This window comes from Benincasa hispida, chromosome 9, assembly GCF_027475165.1.
Source record: "Benincasa hispida cultivar pf3 chromosome 9, pf3_genome.v1.1, whole genome shotgun sequence".
Lineage (NCBI taxonomy): Eukaryota > Viridiplantae > Streptophyta > Magnoliopsida > Cucurbitales > Cucurbitaceae > Benincasa > Benincasa hispida.
Window position 1 is genome coordinate 60,460,370 of NC_143486.1, and position 19,304 is coordinate 60,479,673.

The 19,304-nt window shown below is 32.1% G+C and overlaps 1 protein-coding gene across 3 annotated transcripts; it reads left to right on the forward strand.

Moving 5' to 3' along the window:
* The first annotated feature begins 5,024 nt into the window (after positions 1-5,024).
* Positions 5,025-13,366, forward strand: LOC120086124 (beta-glucosidase 18-like). 3 transcript variants are annotated; one of them, XR_016532211.1, is made up of 12 exons: positions 5,025-5,264; positions 5,371-5,437; positions 5,517-5,575; positions 5,646-5,721; positions 6,402-6,476; positions 7,906-7,993; positions 8,771-9,023; positions 9,734-9,849; positions 10,574-10,826; positions 11,339-11,406; positions 11,882-11,990; positions 13,047-13,366. XR_016532211.1 is itself a non-coding variant. In XM_039042579.2 (12 exons), exons 1-12 carry the CDS (start codon positions 5,100-5,102, stop codon positions 13,276-13,278), a joined length of 1,596 nt encoding a protein of 531 aa, XP_038898507.1. In that variant the 5' UTR covers positions 5,029-5,099; the 3' UTR covers positions 13,279-13,366. The 3 variants fall into 3 exon arrangements, 2 of the variants coding, with proteins under 2 accessions (XP_038898507.1, XP_090174039.1); XM_039042579.2 differs by having other exon boundaries at positions 5,029-5,264; positions 11,339-11,441; XM_090317913.1 differs by having other exon boundaries at positions 5,094-5,264; positions 5,650-5,721; positions 11,339-11,441.
* The last annotated feature ends 5,938 nt before the right edge of the window (positions 13,367-19,304 follow it).

Sequence of the window (19,304 nt, forward strand, 5' to 3'; positions counted from 1 at the left end):
GATATCAAATGAATAAATCGGAGCTGTCTGAGTTTTTTTTTTTTTTTTTTTTTGACAACATTAGTTTAGAGCAATGGACTCAAGCACATGATGGAGGATTCAAATATGGGTAGATGACGACAAATCTATCAGAGTGCATAAATAGAGTCCTCAAAGGAGCTCGAATGTTGCCTATAAATGCTCTTGCTCAGATAACATTCTTCAAATGCGTGAATTATTTCGAGAAAAGAAGAGGAGAAATACGGGATGCATTGGAGCGTCAAGATAAATACACCCGATAATATTATATATATATATATATATATATGTTATTAACAATTTATTTCAAACATATTTTATAATATATATATATGTTATTAACAATTTATTTCAAACATATTTTATAATACTAAGTGGAGTAAAAATCCAGGTACGCATGTGAGAAAATAAATAAATGGGCTGCAAGATCTAGTAAACATGAAGTACAATCATACGTTTGGTATGAAGATGTGTTTCATGTGAAGACCGACATCATAGTCTCAATGCCAAAGGAGGAAAAAATATTGAGGCTAAACAGGTCCGAGCGGTACTGTTCATGTAACAAGTGGCAAGCATTCGGCATTCCATGCTCGCATTTTATGATCGTTTGCTCACATTTTAACATGAACTACGAAGACTTTATTGAGGACTACTAATTATCAACGTATGCTGAATGTTACTCTCCTCAATTTCAACCTGTATTGCATGAAGATTACTGGATCACCCACCCTAATATGCCCGTCTTACATCCTGATCCATCGTTGTTGAGAAAACCTGATAAACCGAAAAGTTCACGTTATCACAATGGAGATGGATTGGACAGAACCAGCCACTCGACAACGATGTGGATTTTGTAGTCAGTTAGGCTATAATCGAAGGAAGTGTCCTTCGTTACTAAGAGAGGCTCCAGATAGTTAGGGATTGAAGAATAAATATTTTTTTTATTATATATTCAATTTTTTTATTATAATTTATTTTATAGTCAATTTTTTTATAATAATTTATTGTATATTCAATTTTTTCATTGTAATCTATAAAGTTATACATTATTCTTTTAATTGAGAAATAAATACTTCTTTTATCATGCTTATTTAATTAAGTGTAGATACTTTTATTGTATATTCAATTTTTTTATTATAATTTATAAAGTTGTACATTATTCTTTTAATTAAGTTGTACATTATTCTTTTTTAATTGAGAAATAAATATTTTTTTTCTTTCAGATCATGGCTTTAAACCCAAGATCTGTTGATCCCGATGTTTTATACGATCAGTCCATTCATCGATCATCTGTTGTATGACGAGATCGTACTACTGGAGAAATATCTTGCAGGCGTCGAGAGGTAGTTCTCCAGTGCACTATCCCGCTCCACCCTCGAATACTACCGCTACTGCGCACATCTGGATTCTATGAGGTTGCCAGATTGGGATTTATCCAGTTGGACTGGCATCTGATCACAACCTTGGTCGAGAGATGGAGGTCCGAGACGCATACATTTCATATGTCTGTTGGAGAGTGCACTATCACTCTACAAGACATTGAAGTGTTGTTGGGGTTACCTGTTGACGGTGAGCCGGTCACCAGAGTGATTACGATGATTGGTCATAAGTTTGTCAATTGTACCTCGGTGCGACCCCATCTGCCGACAAGATTAAAGGATAGAGGTTAAGTTTGATATGGTTAGGAACACAATTTTGTGAGCTCATAGATGATGCAGACAAAGAAACCATCATAAGATATGCGCGAGCATATATACTACAAATGATGGGTGGAAGTCTGTTTTCCGATAAATCAAGTCATTTTGTTCACTTGATGTTCTTACCACTATTAGCTAACTTCTATGATGCAGGGCTATATTCGTGGGGTGGAGCATGTTTGGCATGGTTGTATAGACAACTATGCAAAGTAACAAGACTTGAAGTTCGAGAGATAGTTGGGTCTCTCATACTTTTGCAACTATGGGCCTGGGAGCGATTTCCAACAATGGCTCTACAGCTACAACATGTTAATGACGCTCAGTTAGTTGGATGAGCCTACAGTTCTCAGTATTTTGTTTTAATTCAATTTAATTTTTATATCACTGATCTAGTTAATTTAGATTTTAAATTATCAATTTAAAAATTTAGGTGGAGAGACAAATTTTGTGTGACTAGGATAGCCACCATATAGTCAGTATAGATACATGCTTGATTTGCTTCAACCTAATCAGGTACTGATTATTTTATACACATTTTTATTGTATTTGTCTTTAATATTCTCTAATATAATATTTTGTGTTTCAGGTTATTTGAGAGCTGTACAAAATTATTATGCATACTTTGCCTAATTTTTGTATGAATGGTCAAAACATATGGTGTCCTCTAATATGTTTTCACATTGGTGAGTGACATCTTCCTGACAGGGTGATGAGACAATTCAGTTTTCAGCAGGATGTCCCATCGCCTTGTAATACTGAACCCGTACTGCATGATATTGACTTAAGGACTAAAGCTTGGTCCGAAAAAGTTGCACATTTAGTAGTGTGATGGCACTATCATGCAAGATTTATTGCAGTGGGTGTTTCTCTTGAACAGTTTGACAAGGATGTCACTAAAGAATATATTCATTGGTATAATAATATCACAAGGCGCTACGTCACTCGTCCGGAGCAGCTATGGATCATCTGGTAAATGAACGAATATTATCTAATTATTTTTAATTTAAATTTATTTTAAATATTATCTAATTGTTTTATAATTCACAAAGATCGAACAACAGTAGACTCTGTGAGGTTGCGAATGATCCGAATCAGGTTCTTGCTATATGTGGTGACAACCAAAGCTGTATGGATGAGATACATTATATATACGATATACCTATTGTTCCTCCACCAGCTCCTAGACATAGAAGACCTATTCGGGAAGAGGATGTATTTGATGAGGTTGCCCATAATGTGGAGAAGTTGCCCACTATGATGCAGACGCAGAGTCAAACTGATTATGTTAGTCCAATGATGATGATGCCAACATTTGGTTCAAGACATTATGACTCATAGGCTGGTCCTTCATCTTCATACATGCAGGGACATGGTCGGGGTCGTGGAGAGCATAATGAATATTTATATTATGAAGCGCTTGCAGAGGTACCGGAGCAATATCAAGAAGAACCTAAGAAACCTCAAGTTCGAAGTCGTCGGCGATAACTAGCTCAAAATCGACGACGTCCGCCTTGTGGGACACATTGATTTTTGTAATTATTTTTATATAAATGAGATATTTTAATTTACACTTTTTTATTTTTATGAGATTTTATTTTTTTAATTTATTTTTTTTAGAGTTTAAATAAAATAATAAAATATTTTTAAAAATTGTTTTTATAAAATGGAAAATTTTTTTTTAAAAAAAAAAGAAAGAAGAAGGTTGAATGTCTAAATAATTAAAAAGAAAAAATATAACAATATTTTTCTAAATATTTTGAAAAATATCATATTTTTCTAAATTGTTTTTAAAAGTACAATATATTTTAAATTTTCCCTTTTAAACCCCCTTCATTTTCATAATTTTATTTATATAACCAAATTTTACTTTTCCCTACCATCACATCAATCAAATTTCACATCCATTTAAATCACTCCTTTTATCAATATATTTTTTTCTCTTTTTCCTTCTTAAATTCCCATAACTCCACCACTCCAACAAATCCGAACTCAAATTAAATTCTAATTTAAATTTAAACATCCAAATCTTTTATAGTTTAAATCTTTCCTCAACTTAAATTTCAACTCCAAAATATTTTATCCAAACAATTAAACCAACTCACAACCAAACATTCTAAAATCTCTAAATCTCATCCACATATTAAATCTTTCACCAATTAAATTCTAATTTCTCTTATCAACTTAATCTAAATTAGTTAATTTCTTAAATTTGGTTCCAAAACCAAAATCAGATAAACATAAAATCCACTTAAAAATTCCAGATGTTACATACTTAGACTCAGGCTCGAAGATCAGGAGGATGTCAAGCGTGCTCTCCAGTTGGCTCTCCATGACTACTGGGAGCACAATATCGATGACTGTCTGCGGCATTTCCGTGTGCTCAGACACGACTTCGGAACATCACGCTGTTCTCGATGGAATATTTTCATTGATGAGCTCAGGGGCTTGGGAAACCCGCAGGTCAACCCCCGACATTATATCGACTAGAAGTAGAAGACAGCCTCTCTCGGGAAACATGGCCTAATTTCTCTTCTTTTTTTGGGGGCCCGGAATGCTAAAAGGTGGGGGAGAAGCAAGCCGAACCTCTGATCGACTTGGAAACATCACAAATTCTCGGTAGAATTCAACTAACCTACAGTGCTCTTGAAAAAATTTAAAAAGTTTCTAAACGATGAAAACAACACTTACAAGTCGGAATTGAGTTTGAAGTCCTTATTTGAAATTGAAAGAGTGTTTAGGAGGAATGTTCTTACCCAAAAACAATCTTAAACTCTTATCCACACTCTGAAACCTTAAACCTCTTACCCACGCTATGAAACTAACTCAAACCTAAAATGAACAGTTCTCAAGGGTTACAGATCAATCAACAACTATCTAAATCAACTTTCAAAAAGTTTAAAGTAGGTAATTACTTACTAAACATTGTCAAAAACAACTTTAATTTTGAAGACGTTTATGGAGTGGGAAACAAAAATCTAAGGCCGATTTAGCATGGGGCAGCATAGATAAACAATTTGAATTCATATAGACATATACTAACTATTAAAGACATTTTTTTAAAACTTTTTTGAAAGTTCAAATGCATTAATACAATCTTAAAGATTATTGATGCAACATTTAAAATTTTTGAAGTATTATTAACCCGATGTATATAGTTCAAACATATTTTCTAAAATTTAACATATTTGATGATGTAAATCACCCAAAAAATCAAACATATTGATATAACAAGAAAAGAATAAAAAACCCAAATTTAGAAATAATAAATAGAATCAAATTGATAGTCCTAACTAGGAGGCCAAATTAATAATTTGAGCTACAACCATGTGATCGAAGGTTTGGCTATTTCAATATTTAACAATTGCCGTTTCCAAAGTCAGTAGGATGGGCACCAAAATCCACCCATACTTTTCTTTTTTCCTCCTCCTTTTCCTTTCCCCTCATCTTTCACTTCAGAGTTTTGCCCAAAATGAAGATGAAGCAGAAGAAATCAAAAGATCAGATTTTCCAGATCATTTCTTCTTTGGAACTGCCACTTCCTCTTACCAGGCACTCACTAATTTCTTCTTCTTCTTCTTCTTCTTCTTCTTCATTTTCATTTTCTCTGTTTCTGGTTCTGAATTTTTCTAGGGCTTTTTCTTTTAATTGAGTGCAGATTGAAGGGGGTTATGTTGAAGATGGGAGGGGAATGAGTAATTGGGATGTTTTTTCCCATATTCCAGGTTAAACCCACCTTCTAATTTCTCACTCCCATTCAAACCCACTTCCCCAATTTCCTTGACAATTTTTGGAAATTTGCAGGAAAAATTAAGAACGACGATACCGGAGATGTGGCCGACGATCACTACCATCGGTTTCTGGTACTCTATTTTTAGTAATATTCGGATCTAATGAAGGGAATAGTTTTTTAACTTGATTTGATTTTGGCAGGAAGATATTGAGTTAATGCATTCAATGGGGATGAATGCTTATCGCTTTTCCATTTCTTGGTCTCGAATTTTGCCAAGTAAGTTCCATCAGCTTTTAATCAATCCGCGATTTAAGAATATTCATTATTAACTTCTACACTACGAATCTTATACCAAACTACTCTCTTCCTACTGAATAATTTATTTCCTTATTTATAATCCTTCCAAAATGAGAAGTTGTCACTATTTTAAAACTAGTAGATTTGAACTTTTTAAAAGGTAATGGTAAAAAAATGAGAGAAAAAAAGTAAAACTTTCGGCCATTGTTCTTGCATTTTTGTGTGGTAGAAGAAAAAGGAGATAGGGATTTGCTTATTTTAAATTTGAAGAAAAAAAAAAAAAAAAAAAAAAAAGAAGTTCTCACATTTACTTGTTGGCTTGTAAAATCTCTCAAGGACTTCTGAATCTCACTAGAAAATCAAAAAGATAAAATTAAAAAAAACTTCTAAGTTTTAGGACCCTATCATGGTGTTGCACTGGGATTTTCGCCAAACACCAAATTGGTAGTTGAAATGTGTTACTTTTAAAAATTTTGTGATAAGAAAAATAGTGTGATAAGAAATAGAGCTAAAAGTCTTTCTGAAACATTAAATGTTTACTTCCAAACTAAGGTTACCATCCCAGAGTGAAGTGTTGGAACCTCGATTACGATTGAAAACGCCCGTTATAACGGTTTTGTCTGTATAATTTATTAAATGTATCTCTGATAATAATGTAGAAGGAAGATTTGGTAAAGTGAACAGAAGAGGAGTCACTTTCTACAATAACATCATCGACGGTTTGTTGCTAAAAGGTACTCCTCCCTTTTTCCCTATTTGAACATTTTTTTTTTTTTTATTATTCTTGTTTCATTTTTGTTTGCTTGTATTTTTTTCTCCTTTTTTTAGTTCAACACAATATTTAAAGATTTAAAAAAAATTAAATATATTTTAAAAAAAAAAAAAAAAAAATTGCCAAGTTTTCCCCTTAAATTAATATTGTGGCTATCAACGAGTTAATTCGTAATCTTTATTGTTCAATATTTATCACTCTGTTTATGTACGTAATTTCTATTCTAAACAAAAATCATTTTTAATTGTGTGTATCATGTTATATGCATCTTTTGGTTCAGTATTTTAATGATTTATTATCTATAATAACCTTTTATTGTTTGTTTATTTATTTAATTGATAATATATTAGATTTTTGTTTTTTTTTTACTGAAGTTCTTGGCTTTTATATAATTTTAATACGAATTAAGTAAATTAAAAAAAAATCTAAAATGTTTGAGAAATGAGAAATAAAAATAGGTTTAAAATCCTATGAATTTGTTTAAAAATTGACAAAGAATTCTAAAATAACTTCTTAAAACATATAACCATTATCAATTAAAGTTTTATTTTATTTTATTTTATTTTTAAAATTGAAGTTTTAAGTGTGTGTTTGGATTAACTTTTTTAGTATTTAAATAAGTGTTTATAAATAATAAAAAAAAAAAGTTTATAAATACTTCGAAAATCAATCCAACCATAAATTTAGAAGGCCTTTTTTTTTTTTAAATTTTTAATTTGATCCTTCATCTTTAAAAATTCTCAATTATTCACCATTGTATTTGAAGATTAAGTAAGTCATACTAAAAAATTAAAAACAAAGAACAAAAAATAAATTGTTGAAACCTCTAGTATCATTAAATTAAATTAAAAATTTATTTTATTAATATAGTTGGACATACAGTACAACCTTGCTAATGGACTTTATCGGCGTACAAGTCAACTTTTATTTTGATGGTGTGGATTGGATTTTTCATGTCTAAGTAGTGCATGTAAATGAGTAAAAAAATATATATGTTCATAAATCAATAGTTAAATAATACATCAATGTTTGATATATTTTCTTAAAAATATTTTGACAATATTTTCTTAAAAATTTTAGAATCTTAAAAGATTAATAATGAAACTAAGAATAATCTTAAAAAAAAAATATGGATCATTTGATATATTTAACTAATTCAAAAGAATATGTTTAAATATGGTACAAATTAAGTTTTCTAATTTTATTAAAAAAAACTAATTTGAATTTGAAATTAATATACGTGCCAAAGTTAGCATAGATCAACTGGCATATAGTATATGTTAGCGAGTAAGAGATTTGTGGTTTGAACCCTTCATTCCCTATTGTATAAAAAAATAATAAAATATCTTTTGAAAAAAATAATATTTTGAGCTAGAGAATGAATGAGACAGGCATAGAGCCGTTCGTGACAATTCACCATCATGACTTTCCAATTGAACTCGACCAAAGATATGGAAGTTGGATGAGCTCTCAAATGCAGTAATGTCTCTCTTCCTTTATCTATTTTTTTGCTTTTTGTTTCTCTTGGTTGTAAAATAACATAATTGGGATGATAAAATGGATATTTTTTTGTACAAGTGACCTTAATTTTACAGTCATAATGTCGTTTCCCTAAGTTTTGAAAATAATGAAGTATGACCCTTCATGTCATTGTTAGAATACAGTAGCAGTGTGTTAATTATTTATATCGTCCCCCATGATTTTAGTGGGGGTAAAACAAAGGTCATTCACTGTAATGTCTAATTCCATTAGAGATACGTGAATGAATCGAGATTACATCTGAATGGATGTTGAAGGTATGAAAGTGTGGTTAACAAAGACTTGGAAGAATTCGTAGTTACTAATTATACCAACAAAGTGCAACTTCTTTTTAAGTGGTTCAACCATAGAACTCCCGAGCCAAAGGTGTTTAGCTTTTTAGAAATTCAAATGTTAGATAACCTTTCTTAAACTAAAAGTTTCTTAAGAAGTATGTGTATGAGGACAAAGTATGCCGAAAGACTCGTGTTGGTCTGTATAGATAGACTTCACTCTATGAAATAGTTCAAGACAAGCAAGTATGTTGCCAAGTTGCTTTAAACGCTCTGAATAGTACGTGAAGGGGAGTTTAGAAAATTAACAGCTAACATGTCTCTTAGTGCGTTCTGACAACAGTTGAGGATCATACTTCATTATTTATAAAATTTGAGGCAAACGTCATTACAAATATGAAATCTGGGTCATTTGTAAAAATCCTCATAAAATGATTTATTTTAGGGAAGATTTTGTGTTTTTTGCAAAAATTTGTTTCGAAGAATTCGGAGACCGAGTGAAGTATTGGATAACGATAAATGAGATAAATCTAGTGGCAATAAAGGCGTATTTAGAAGGAGTTTACCCACCAGCCCACTGCTCACCACCTTTTGGAAAATGCTCAACTGGTAACTCTGACATTGAGCCTCTCATTGTTGTGCATAATATGTTACTTGCCCATGCCAAGGCTGTTCGTCTTTATCGAATCCATTTCCATGTAAGTTACTTTCTCTCTCTCCTTTATTTAGACTATGTTATCATAAATTGAGATGAGCTAGAATCAAAACGAAATTCTGTTTATTTATTTGTTGTTATGTACTAGGATTTGTCTAGAATTAAATTTTGCTTTTAAAAAAAAACAACTCATCAATGTTGTTTACTAGATAATATAGTTGTATATATGGGTTGAAGTGGGTTGAATCTGGGCACCTTTTAGATTCAAATAAATCCATAATTTTTTTATTCTAGAAGTAAATTAGAAAAAAACTAATGCTTGAAAAATACAAAATCTACCAATATAAATGTAACTTTATAATAATTGACATGTACTCATTCAAGGTAGATTTTGAGATTTAAATTTTCATATCCCATTTTTGTTATATTTGAAAAAAATTCAAAATAACATATTAATTTGTCAATAGTAACAGTCTGTATTTTTTTTAACCTACCTAAATCTTAAGAAATAATAAAAATCAAAAGAACCCTTTAATAACCAATTTCTTCAAAAAAAAAAAAACTCATTTATTATTAACAAGAGCATAGTTCAATTGGCATAATATTCATACTATCAACCTCGTGGTTTGAGGTTCGATTCTCCCACTCCACACTTTAATTACAATACCTCTTCAAAAAAAAGAAGCTCATTTATTAACAATTATTGAAATCAATTTTCAATTATTTATAGAAAAAGGGGTTAATTATTGGTAGGAAAAACAAGGTGGATCCATAGGAATAGCGGCATGTGGACACATGTATGAACCACTAACAGATCATGAATTTGACAAAAAAGCAGCTGACAGAGCCTTGATTTTCAACATTGCTTGGTTTGTTTTTTTTCTTATCCTTATACTTTTACTTCTTCTTTATAGCACTATTGGTGTGCGTTTTGGCCATATATTTCTGTCAATACAAATTCATTTTAGCTTGGCATGATCACTTTTTTTCGTACGTTTTTTTGGTGTTATTTTCAACCATGTTTATAAATGGAATAATAAACTTAAAAGAAAAATCAGACTTTGATACTCTGGAAGCCAAATTGGTCTAAGCTTTACAAAATTCTTTTAATATTTTGCTATGTCTATGAGCATCATTGAAAATAACATAAAAAAACATATGAAAGCATGTAGTCATTTAGCAAAAATGAATTGTATTGAGAGAGAGATGATCAAATGTATGATATTTGATGATTTATGAGTATAAGGGTGAAATGATAATTTCACTCTTTAAAAGGTCAAAAAATAAATAAATAAAAGAAGTCACTTACATAGAGGTTTTTATATTTTAGGTTAATTTGAACAATTTTAAGTTTTTCCAGCTGTCATGGAACTGATAAAATGTGTCAAAATAATAACAATAATAATAATAATAATAATAATAATGCATCATTAAATTATTGTTTAATAATACAATTGCATATGTGTGTACATGTCATTTACTTAACTAGTAACAAAGATAAATTTCACACACCGTAATCCTATGTAGGATTTATTGTCTGAGATACATGTTTCCTAATATTTCTAATTTTCTTATCTATCTTGTCATGAATAGGGTATATGATCCTATTATATACGGAGATTATCCTAAAGAAATGAGAGAGCTTCTAGGAAACCAACTTCCAAGTTTCTCGAACATAGAAAAAAATATTATAAGAGGAAGTTTGGACTACATTGGCATCAATCACTACACCACTTTTTATACAAAGGATTGCCTTCATTCCACTTGCTCCCAAGGTTCATATCGTCCAATAAAAGGATTTTTTGAAACCACGGCATATCGAGATGGCGTTTCTATTGGAGATCCTGTATGCTCTTTTCCTTTTACCGTTGTTTTCTATTATAGTATTAAATTTATTGAAGATCTTATATCTAATTAACTAATTGAATTATGTTCAAGTTAACATATTCAAACCAAAGTAAAGAAACTAACGAAAAAATTTAACATATCATATTAATTGTTGATTCAAACAGACACATACAACTAATACTTCATGACCTAAAGGGTGAATAACATAAACTCATTATTGTAGAAAACTTTCTTAAGAAAGAAAGAGGCCAAAAACATGTTCATATAATAGTTTAAATAAGAGAGAAAATAGTTTTTAAAAATTGCATAAACAAATTGCCATCAATAGTGAGGGTCTACACCCATTCCAATCTCCTTGTAGGTTATAATTTGTCTATCTATAGTTTCTTCCATGCTTACATCTTATGTACAACTTGATTGTTCTCTATGGTCATTATTGAATAATCATAAGCTTGAATTTTATTATTTTTTTCAACACGTATATCCTAAGGTTACCTTTTTATTTGACAGACGGGAGAAGCAAGATTCTTTGTTGTTCCAAGAGGCTTGGAAGAAATCATTAACTATATTAAAGAAAGGTATCCTAACAAGTCCATCTTTATCACAGAAAATGGTAAGTTATCACAAAAATATGATTGTATTATTTATAATGACGTTAGTGTGACATGTCAAGTTAATGAGTTATGTCTCGTGTATGAAGCTTGCCCATTTATGAGCAAAAAGTTTATGAAAAGAAAAATACTTAGGTGTATCTAGAGATCACCTATCTTGTGCATCCCACCAAATTCTAATCATCGTTTGCTATGTGACCGAATTGTTCTAATTTATTTTTTGAAATATTTTATCTTTTTTTGTGGGCGATGAGAGTAAGATGCATAAAAATGTGTGCATCTTGAGATGTGCCCAAATAATATCCTTATAGAAAAGGATGTTTTCTTAAGTATATGTTTCGAAATATTGTTTTAAATACATTTTATATATAAATACTACGAAGAATTGAAATTTCATTTTAATTAACATGAGTTATATAAGGTATTGATTTTTTTTTTTCAGGATATTCTCCACCACAAGGGGATGGTAACAAAGTTGAGGACATTTTAAATGACACAAAGCGAGTCAATTACCACAAGAATTATCTTACTTCTTTGGCTAAAGCAATGAGGTAAATAAATAGCCCACTTATTCCTTTCCCTATGCATTTCTTTTTCTTTTTTTCTTTTTAATCCAAGAAGGCTTTAGGTATCCTTTATATTAGAGAATTTATTGTCAATAATTTTGAGTGATTATCCCAGGTCTTTATTGGGGAGGTGCACGGACACTTTTTAGACCTAACTTAAATATTTGAGTAGTTAGTTTTTTTTCAATACAAACAACTTTTATTAAATAATGAATCTAATCTTGAAATAATTTGGATCAGATTGGTTTGAATTGTTTATCTATTTTTTTAAAAAACGTAAAATATTAATATGTAAGCATCTATTTAATTATTTTTTAATATTCAAATCAAATTAGCAACACAATTTCAATTAATATTATGAAAAGTTACCTTTCAAATAATTATTCAAATTTTTGTTAGAATAGTGAAATAATAAATAAATAAAAAAAATGAAGAAATTAAATTAATTATATTAAATTTATATATATATATGTATAATTGCATCGTAAGTAAAATAAGTACATTTTAAAATAAATAGTAAGTTCAGGTTGGTTCAAGTTAATTTAAGTGAATCTATGAACTAATCTAATCTATAAAATTTTCAGTTAAAACTCTACCTAAATTATATAGGTTGAGGTTTCTTTTTTTTTTTTTAGAAAAAAAAAAGAACAAATGGAGGTGAGGGTAGGAGTTTTGAATCACGAACCTCTTGGTCCTCAGCATATACTAATATCAGTTGAGCTAAGCTCTATTTAATATACGAATTGAGTTAGTATTGATTATACTTTTTAGATCATCAAGCTTCTTGAACACCTTTAATCTGTACTTATAAGAGATGTGATATTGTACATGTGAAACTTGTAAGTCTCGTTATCTCTAGAATCACGCTCATATATCTAAAACCTATCCTATAATATTAAATAATTAATTTTATTAATCTTAGATGTTTATCTATACCTTATGTTAAAGGCGAAGTTTTTTTTTTTTTTTTTTTTTTTTTTTTTTGAGATAGCTTATGTTCAAATTAAAAAAATAATAATAATAAAGAGATTTGAATGATAGGAATGGTGGTGATGTAAGAGGGTATTTTGTATGGTCCTTAATGGATAACTTTGAGTGGATCGATGGATACACCACAAGATTTGGGCTTTTGTATGTGGACCTACACACACTTGAGCGTCGGCCCAAACTTTCAGCCCAATGGTTTCGTTCTTTCCTTGGTGGCAACCCACAGCGACTTGTCAAATCTTCATCCTTGATTACAAATGCTTCTCATTCGCTTATGGATGCTTAAGAAGGCCAAATGCTTTTGGAAAAACTACTTTTATTCATGCTCATGTATGCAACAATTTTATTAAATAAGAAAGAATTCATGTTGCAAAGACCTTGTTGCCAAGAAAAATATGGTTAAGCTGAGCTACTTTTAACCTTTTTTAAATGACTGATGTTTCAAATTAAACACTTGAAAAATTAAACTAAACACACTCTATTTTTTAAATAAAGTTCCACATAATGATAAAGAAATTAGGTTCTATGTAACTTTTTATATCTTGCATGAATAGAAATGGCTAATGTTGAAAATGTCGAAGTCAAAGGGTCAAAGTCTAGCTCAATCGTATGGCAATGTCAATGAAAATATTAATAGAGTGTCGATGTTGATAGATATTTTTTAATATACTATAAATTGTTGATTAAGAAAATGTATAAATTAATAAACCTTTTATATTTTAAAACAAGTTTAAATGTTAATTATTTATATTATGCTTACACTAATGACATTTTATTGCTTTATTTTCTTATGTTTAATGATTTTTTTTTACAAAATAACAGAAATATTGATTCACACTCACGTCAATGTTAAATCCATAGAAATTTGGAAATCTCAATAAAAAAGTTAACATATTGATAGTAACTTAATACTACAAAAAACAAAGAATAATGTACCACAATGAACTTGTGGACTTTTGTGCGTGTGTGAGCACATGTGCGTGCGCGCATATGTGCGTGTGTGTGTGCACGCGCGCACGTGCAGGTGTGTGCATGCATGCGTGAGTGCGTATGTGCTTGTGCATGCGTGTGTGTGCGCGCACATGCGAGTGTGTGTGCGTGTGCGTGTGTGCGCATGAGCTTGTGTATGTTTGCGTTCGTGTACGCGTGCACGTATGCGTGTGTGCGCATGTGTGTGCATGCGTGTGTGTGTTTATCTTTTTCCCTTATTTTTATTTTTTTTTCTAAATAATCTCGTATCCCTTCATTTTAAAACCTCTCAAGAAGTTTCAACACATCGACAACTTTTTATGAATGAGAAGCTTGATGAAATTAGTTTGTTTCACTGTTATTTCTTTGTTTAAAAGTTGTCGGATCCCAAAACAATGTTTAAGATTTCTAAAAGGTTAGTGGTCGTTTAACTTAGTTTCATAATTTCATCACAATTTTAGTTTTTCATATTCATTCCAATGTTGATAGTCGAAAGTGCATGCATTTTTTATGAGAAGTGGTCAAATTTTACTGAATGAAGTTTGCTAAAAAGGAAAATTTTTATTTGTTTTCAATTTGGAGAACTTGTTTGAATTGAGGATCTTCGTAGATATGATATATATATATTTTTTTTTTTCAAAAGTAAATGGTGAGCAAATCACTTCAAATTGTGTTTTAAAGATAGGTTGAGTTTTTATTTGACTGGTTTACTTGTAAATGATGGAGAATAAAGTAAATGGTGAACAAATCACTTGAAATCGTGTGTTTAAAATTAGGTTAGGTTGGGGTTTCAGTTTGATTGCTTTTATAGAGGTAAATGATGAAGAATGAAGTTTGATTAAAAAATATGATTTTGGATTTGTGTTAGGTTTTTTTAGAAGTAAATGGTGAACAAATGACTTCAAAGTGTGTTATAAAGATTACGTTAGGTTTGGACTTTAATTTGATTGGTTTTTATTTATGGAAAAATTAGATTTTTAATAAGATTGTTTGTTTTTTTTAGATTAAATGTTGATATTTTTTAATTTAAATCTTTGATATATTTATAAGTAGTTTTGCTAGACAAGTCTCTCGCACTTTCCTTTTATACCTTGACTTTTCTTCTTTATTCATTCACTATGTAACTTTTACATTTATAGTTTGTATCTTGGTTTGTAAATGTATGTCACTACTCCCAACATTGATGTTTATGCAATCCCCAAAGTTCTCCCTCTAATCCTTCAAAGGGTACAATCGTTTCTTCTTTGCATTTATACATAGAAGATATTTAAACCTGTCCAAAATAATGGTAACCAATGATCCTATATTTTTTCTTTTTTTCTTTTTTGTTCACTTATTTTGTAGTTTTTGGAATATTATTAAGCCATAATCTCAATAAAAAAAAATTTAAATGCTTAATTATTGGTTGAATTCAAATTAGGGATTTACTTTCAATAATGAGTTCAAATTAAAGGTTATATCGATGTTTATTGTTCTTTTTATTACAATTTTGAATAACTCATGGGTAAAACAACAGAAAAATAGCATTTAATGGAACTGCCTCATCAATCGAAAGGGGAAAAAAATTCTTATACTACATACTTATTTACAACACTCAAACCTTTACAAAGCGGGTCGTATCCATATTGTCACAAGGATCAAGTATCCCACCTTAATCCTTATACTACATACCTATTTAGGTTATCACTTAAGACATGATCCACTTGTATATCACGTATACATACTTCAGCTCACATAAGATAACCAAGGAACTTTGTTTATTGGATATGAGTAAATGTCATAATGAAATAATAATTATTTGATTCATCAAACAATGTATATCATTACAAACAACGAGACACCGGGAGAACTATGACACCAATCTCAACAAGAAGAAGGTTGATCAAATGTGTTTTTTGAAGTACTAAAATAAGTTATTACACAAGCATTCAAAGTTTTACACACGTACCTTTTAGAGTCTAGCAGCTAATCAGCATTTAGAGTCTTTGGTTGTTCTTTTGGCCTCAATTATCAAGATGGTTATATATAAAGTCAAATTATCAGTTTATTGCTAAAAATAAACATCAAACAAATAAAAATATAGTCTTTTATCAGTGTCTATAGTTGATAGAAAGGGATATACTTCTATTGCTATAGTCATTGATGGCCTTCTATCACTATGTATCGGTAATAGAAAGTGATATACTTCCATCACTGATAGTCAATGATAATCATCTATCACTATCTATCAATGATAGAATATGCTTGAAAAGGGTATTTCTTATGAACTTATTTCATCAATCTACCACTGGTAGTTAGTGATAGCCTTCAATCACTGATAGTGATACACTTCTATCACTGATAGTTAGTGATAGCCTTCAATCACTGATAGTGATACACTTCTATCACTGATAGTTAGTGATATACGTCTACGATTGATAATCAATGACATTTTTCTATTATTGTCAATCAGTGATCGAATATGTTTTAAAGTTACATTTATCATCAACTTCTTTGAATCAGTATGTCACACCCCCTCCCGAGTTTACCTCTTTAACCCAAAAGAATGCGTGAGGACAATAGATAACACTCTTTCATGACATCTATTGCCCAACTCTGCTAGCTCGTTTTAAACAAATAAACCACAGCGAAATTTCAAGAAAACAACTAGAAGCGTAACTCATTTTGGAAACTAGTTTATACACATTTAATAAATTTTACAACATTAGTCCCATCCCAACTACAAACTTATGTAGCAATATTCTATCTCGTAGCAGACCTCAACTTCTCGCAGTAACATGGACTCTTCTACTACCTGCAAGGAAGACATTAGAGAAAAACATGAACCTTTAAGCTCAGTGAGTGGTAATACAAGTCTCTTTCAACTTATAAATATATAAGCAAAACATAACATGAGGTTACTACGCAAACCTCCATCTTGAACGAAACTGTTTTCAACCCTACCTACACACACGGTAGATAGTTAAAATAATCTGCTCTCAACTTTACCTAGACACATGCTTATTTCCCTATGTACACATAGATCTCGCTCTTATGGGCTCAGAAACTAGGCCCATCAACCCTCTGACCATCCCATGCAGGATTCCTTCCACAGGCTCAGAAACTAGGCCTCATGGCCCCTTGACCATCTCGTGAGATTTTGTATAGAGCTTAGGAGCTAGGTCTATTGATCGCCTGACCATCCCGACCACTTGTTTTCTTCATGGTCTAACTATTCATTCATAATACTAGCATATAATTTAAAATGTACTTAAACACTTTAAATGAGAACCACTCACCGTGATTTTTTGGAACCTTTCTCTCTTCCCAAGTTCCATGGTTTCCCTTGGCTTCCTTTTGAACCATATTTCAGATTCATTTTGAATCTCAGATTTCTCATTATTCCAGACCTTATTTCGAGACACTTCCTTCTAAAAATATGTTCAGAAATGGCGTAACTTATTTATCTTAAAATTTGGCCTTCAAATTCCAACGCAAGAGTTCCAAGTATCAAGATTTCTTCACCTGGCCCGTCTGTCCCCTATTATGTGAACACCTCTCGGTTTCCTTCAATTTTGATAGCCTTCACTTAGAATTTCCTTATAGCAGCTCTCAAACAGAAACAAGATTTTGGCTCAAGAATCACCTGATTTGCATGAGTCGTTTGGGAGAACTCCTCGTTTGAACTTGGTGTTGCAGTCTGATCGTACAGCCTGAATAACATTTGCACCTTTTGTCTTTGACCAACGCAAGGGTTTTTACTATCAACGCATGCCCTTTCTGATCTACGTAAGGTTTCCTCTGAACTTGCTCTCAAACACTCTTCCTAACGTCTTTTGAAGGGAATTTGTGTTGTGAGTTGAAATGAAGCCTTGGGGGTACTATTTATTGGCGTCCAAAACTCTTCCCAGGTTGACACCTCCTGCTTGTTTGCATGTCTAAGTGCCTTCTACTTATGCTGCCAGCACCAACTCTTGCCACATTAGTTTTGAAGTGTCCTCAACACCTTTAACCAACGTAACTCCTTCAATTGCATGTCTTCTCATATGCCCACCTTAACTTGCATGAAATCCAAGACATCCCTTAGTTAGCCACATGTCCGGATGAGTTAGCAACACAACCTTGTCCTCCATGTTTTCCTTGTCATTGTATAAACTCCTTCATGGCTGCATGCTTGCTTGAATGCATGGCTTGGCCAACACACCACCTCCCATGTGCCACATTAACCTCACTACCATCGCATACCTGGTCGCATATCCTTTTGCACGACTTACCTTTGGCGCATGCGTCCATTAAGACTAACGCATCTCCTTCATCACATGCCACTCACATCACCAACTCCATGCCTAACCAACCTTGTCCTATACATCTGTGAAGCCCCTTTCTAACCTCGAATGACTTTGGCGCATAATCAACCTTCGTCGCATGCCTTTACTCTTCAACATCAACGCATAGCACACCATCACCATATGGCAAAGCTTATTGACACTTGACTAGGGTTTTTCAACGCATAGCAGTCTCGGCCACTACATTCTTACATCCAACATGTCTCCCATGCCCTGTCTAGTCATATGCGTCCAACTAGCTTCTTAAGGCCAACGCATAGTCTAAATGACCGCATTCTCCTTCCCCTGCTTAGCTTTATGGTTGGCGCATACTTCATAGGCCAACATATAGTACCCTCAACGCATGGTCCTACAGGCTTGTATCACATGAGCATCGCACGATCTTGTCAACGCACATCGTATAACTTATTACACACTTCCTAGCTTCATTGCATGGCCCTAGCCTCATCGCTTTGCCTTACTTTGCATAACCCATCAGTCACACGCTCCAACGCACATCGCATGCCCAGTGCCTTGCGTTCATCGTCTTACGCCCTGCCTTGCGCTCAACCTTACACTCATCTCCGTGCAGCACCACGTATAACCATGCGTTCACCCTTGCGCAACGCCCTAACGCCCAGTGCCCATGCTCGCGTGCAACTGAGTGCTTCTTTGCTCACCTCTGGCCCATACACGATGCACGATGGCCCTTACTTGATGCACGATGGACTTTTCTCGATGCACGATGGTCTTTCCTCGATGCATGATGGCCTTTCCTTGATCATGCATAGCCTTTCCTTGATGCATGATCTGGCCTTTACTCTATGACATTTGGTAAATGCTCGATGATTATCTAGTATTTACTCGATGCTTGGCCCTTCAATGCCAGGCTACTTCCACGCTTGGCCACCATTTCTATGTTCAATACTTAGCCATTTAGCTATTATACTTAATTACCTTATTCTAAAGCATAGTTTAGCAAAGCTTCTGCCTTCAAGCCTGTATTTTAAGCTACTTCCTATTCCTTAAATAATTTTAG

Bases quoted from the DNA above. Each gene is read 5' to 3' on its own strand.
- LOC120086124 (XM_039042579.2), top strand. From the start codon at position 5,100: ATGGGCACCAAAATCCACCCATACTTTTCTTTTTTCCTCCTCCTTTTC. The intron at 5,576-5,645 runs GTACTCTATTTT...TGATTTTGGCAG, and splicing joins ATCACTACCATCGGTTTCTG to GAAGATATTGAGTTAATGCA. The intron at 5,722-6,401 runs GTAAGTTCCATC...ATAATAATGTAG, and splicing joins TTGGTCTCGAATTTTGCCAA to AAGGAAGATTTGGTAAAGTG.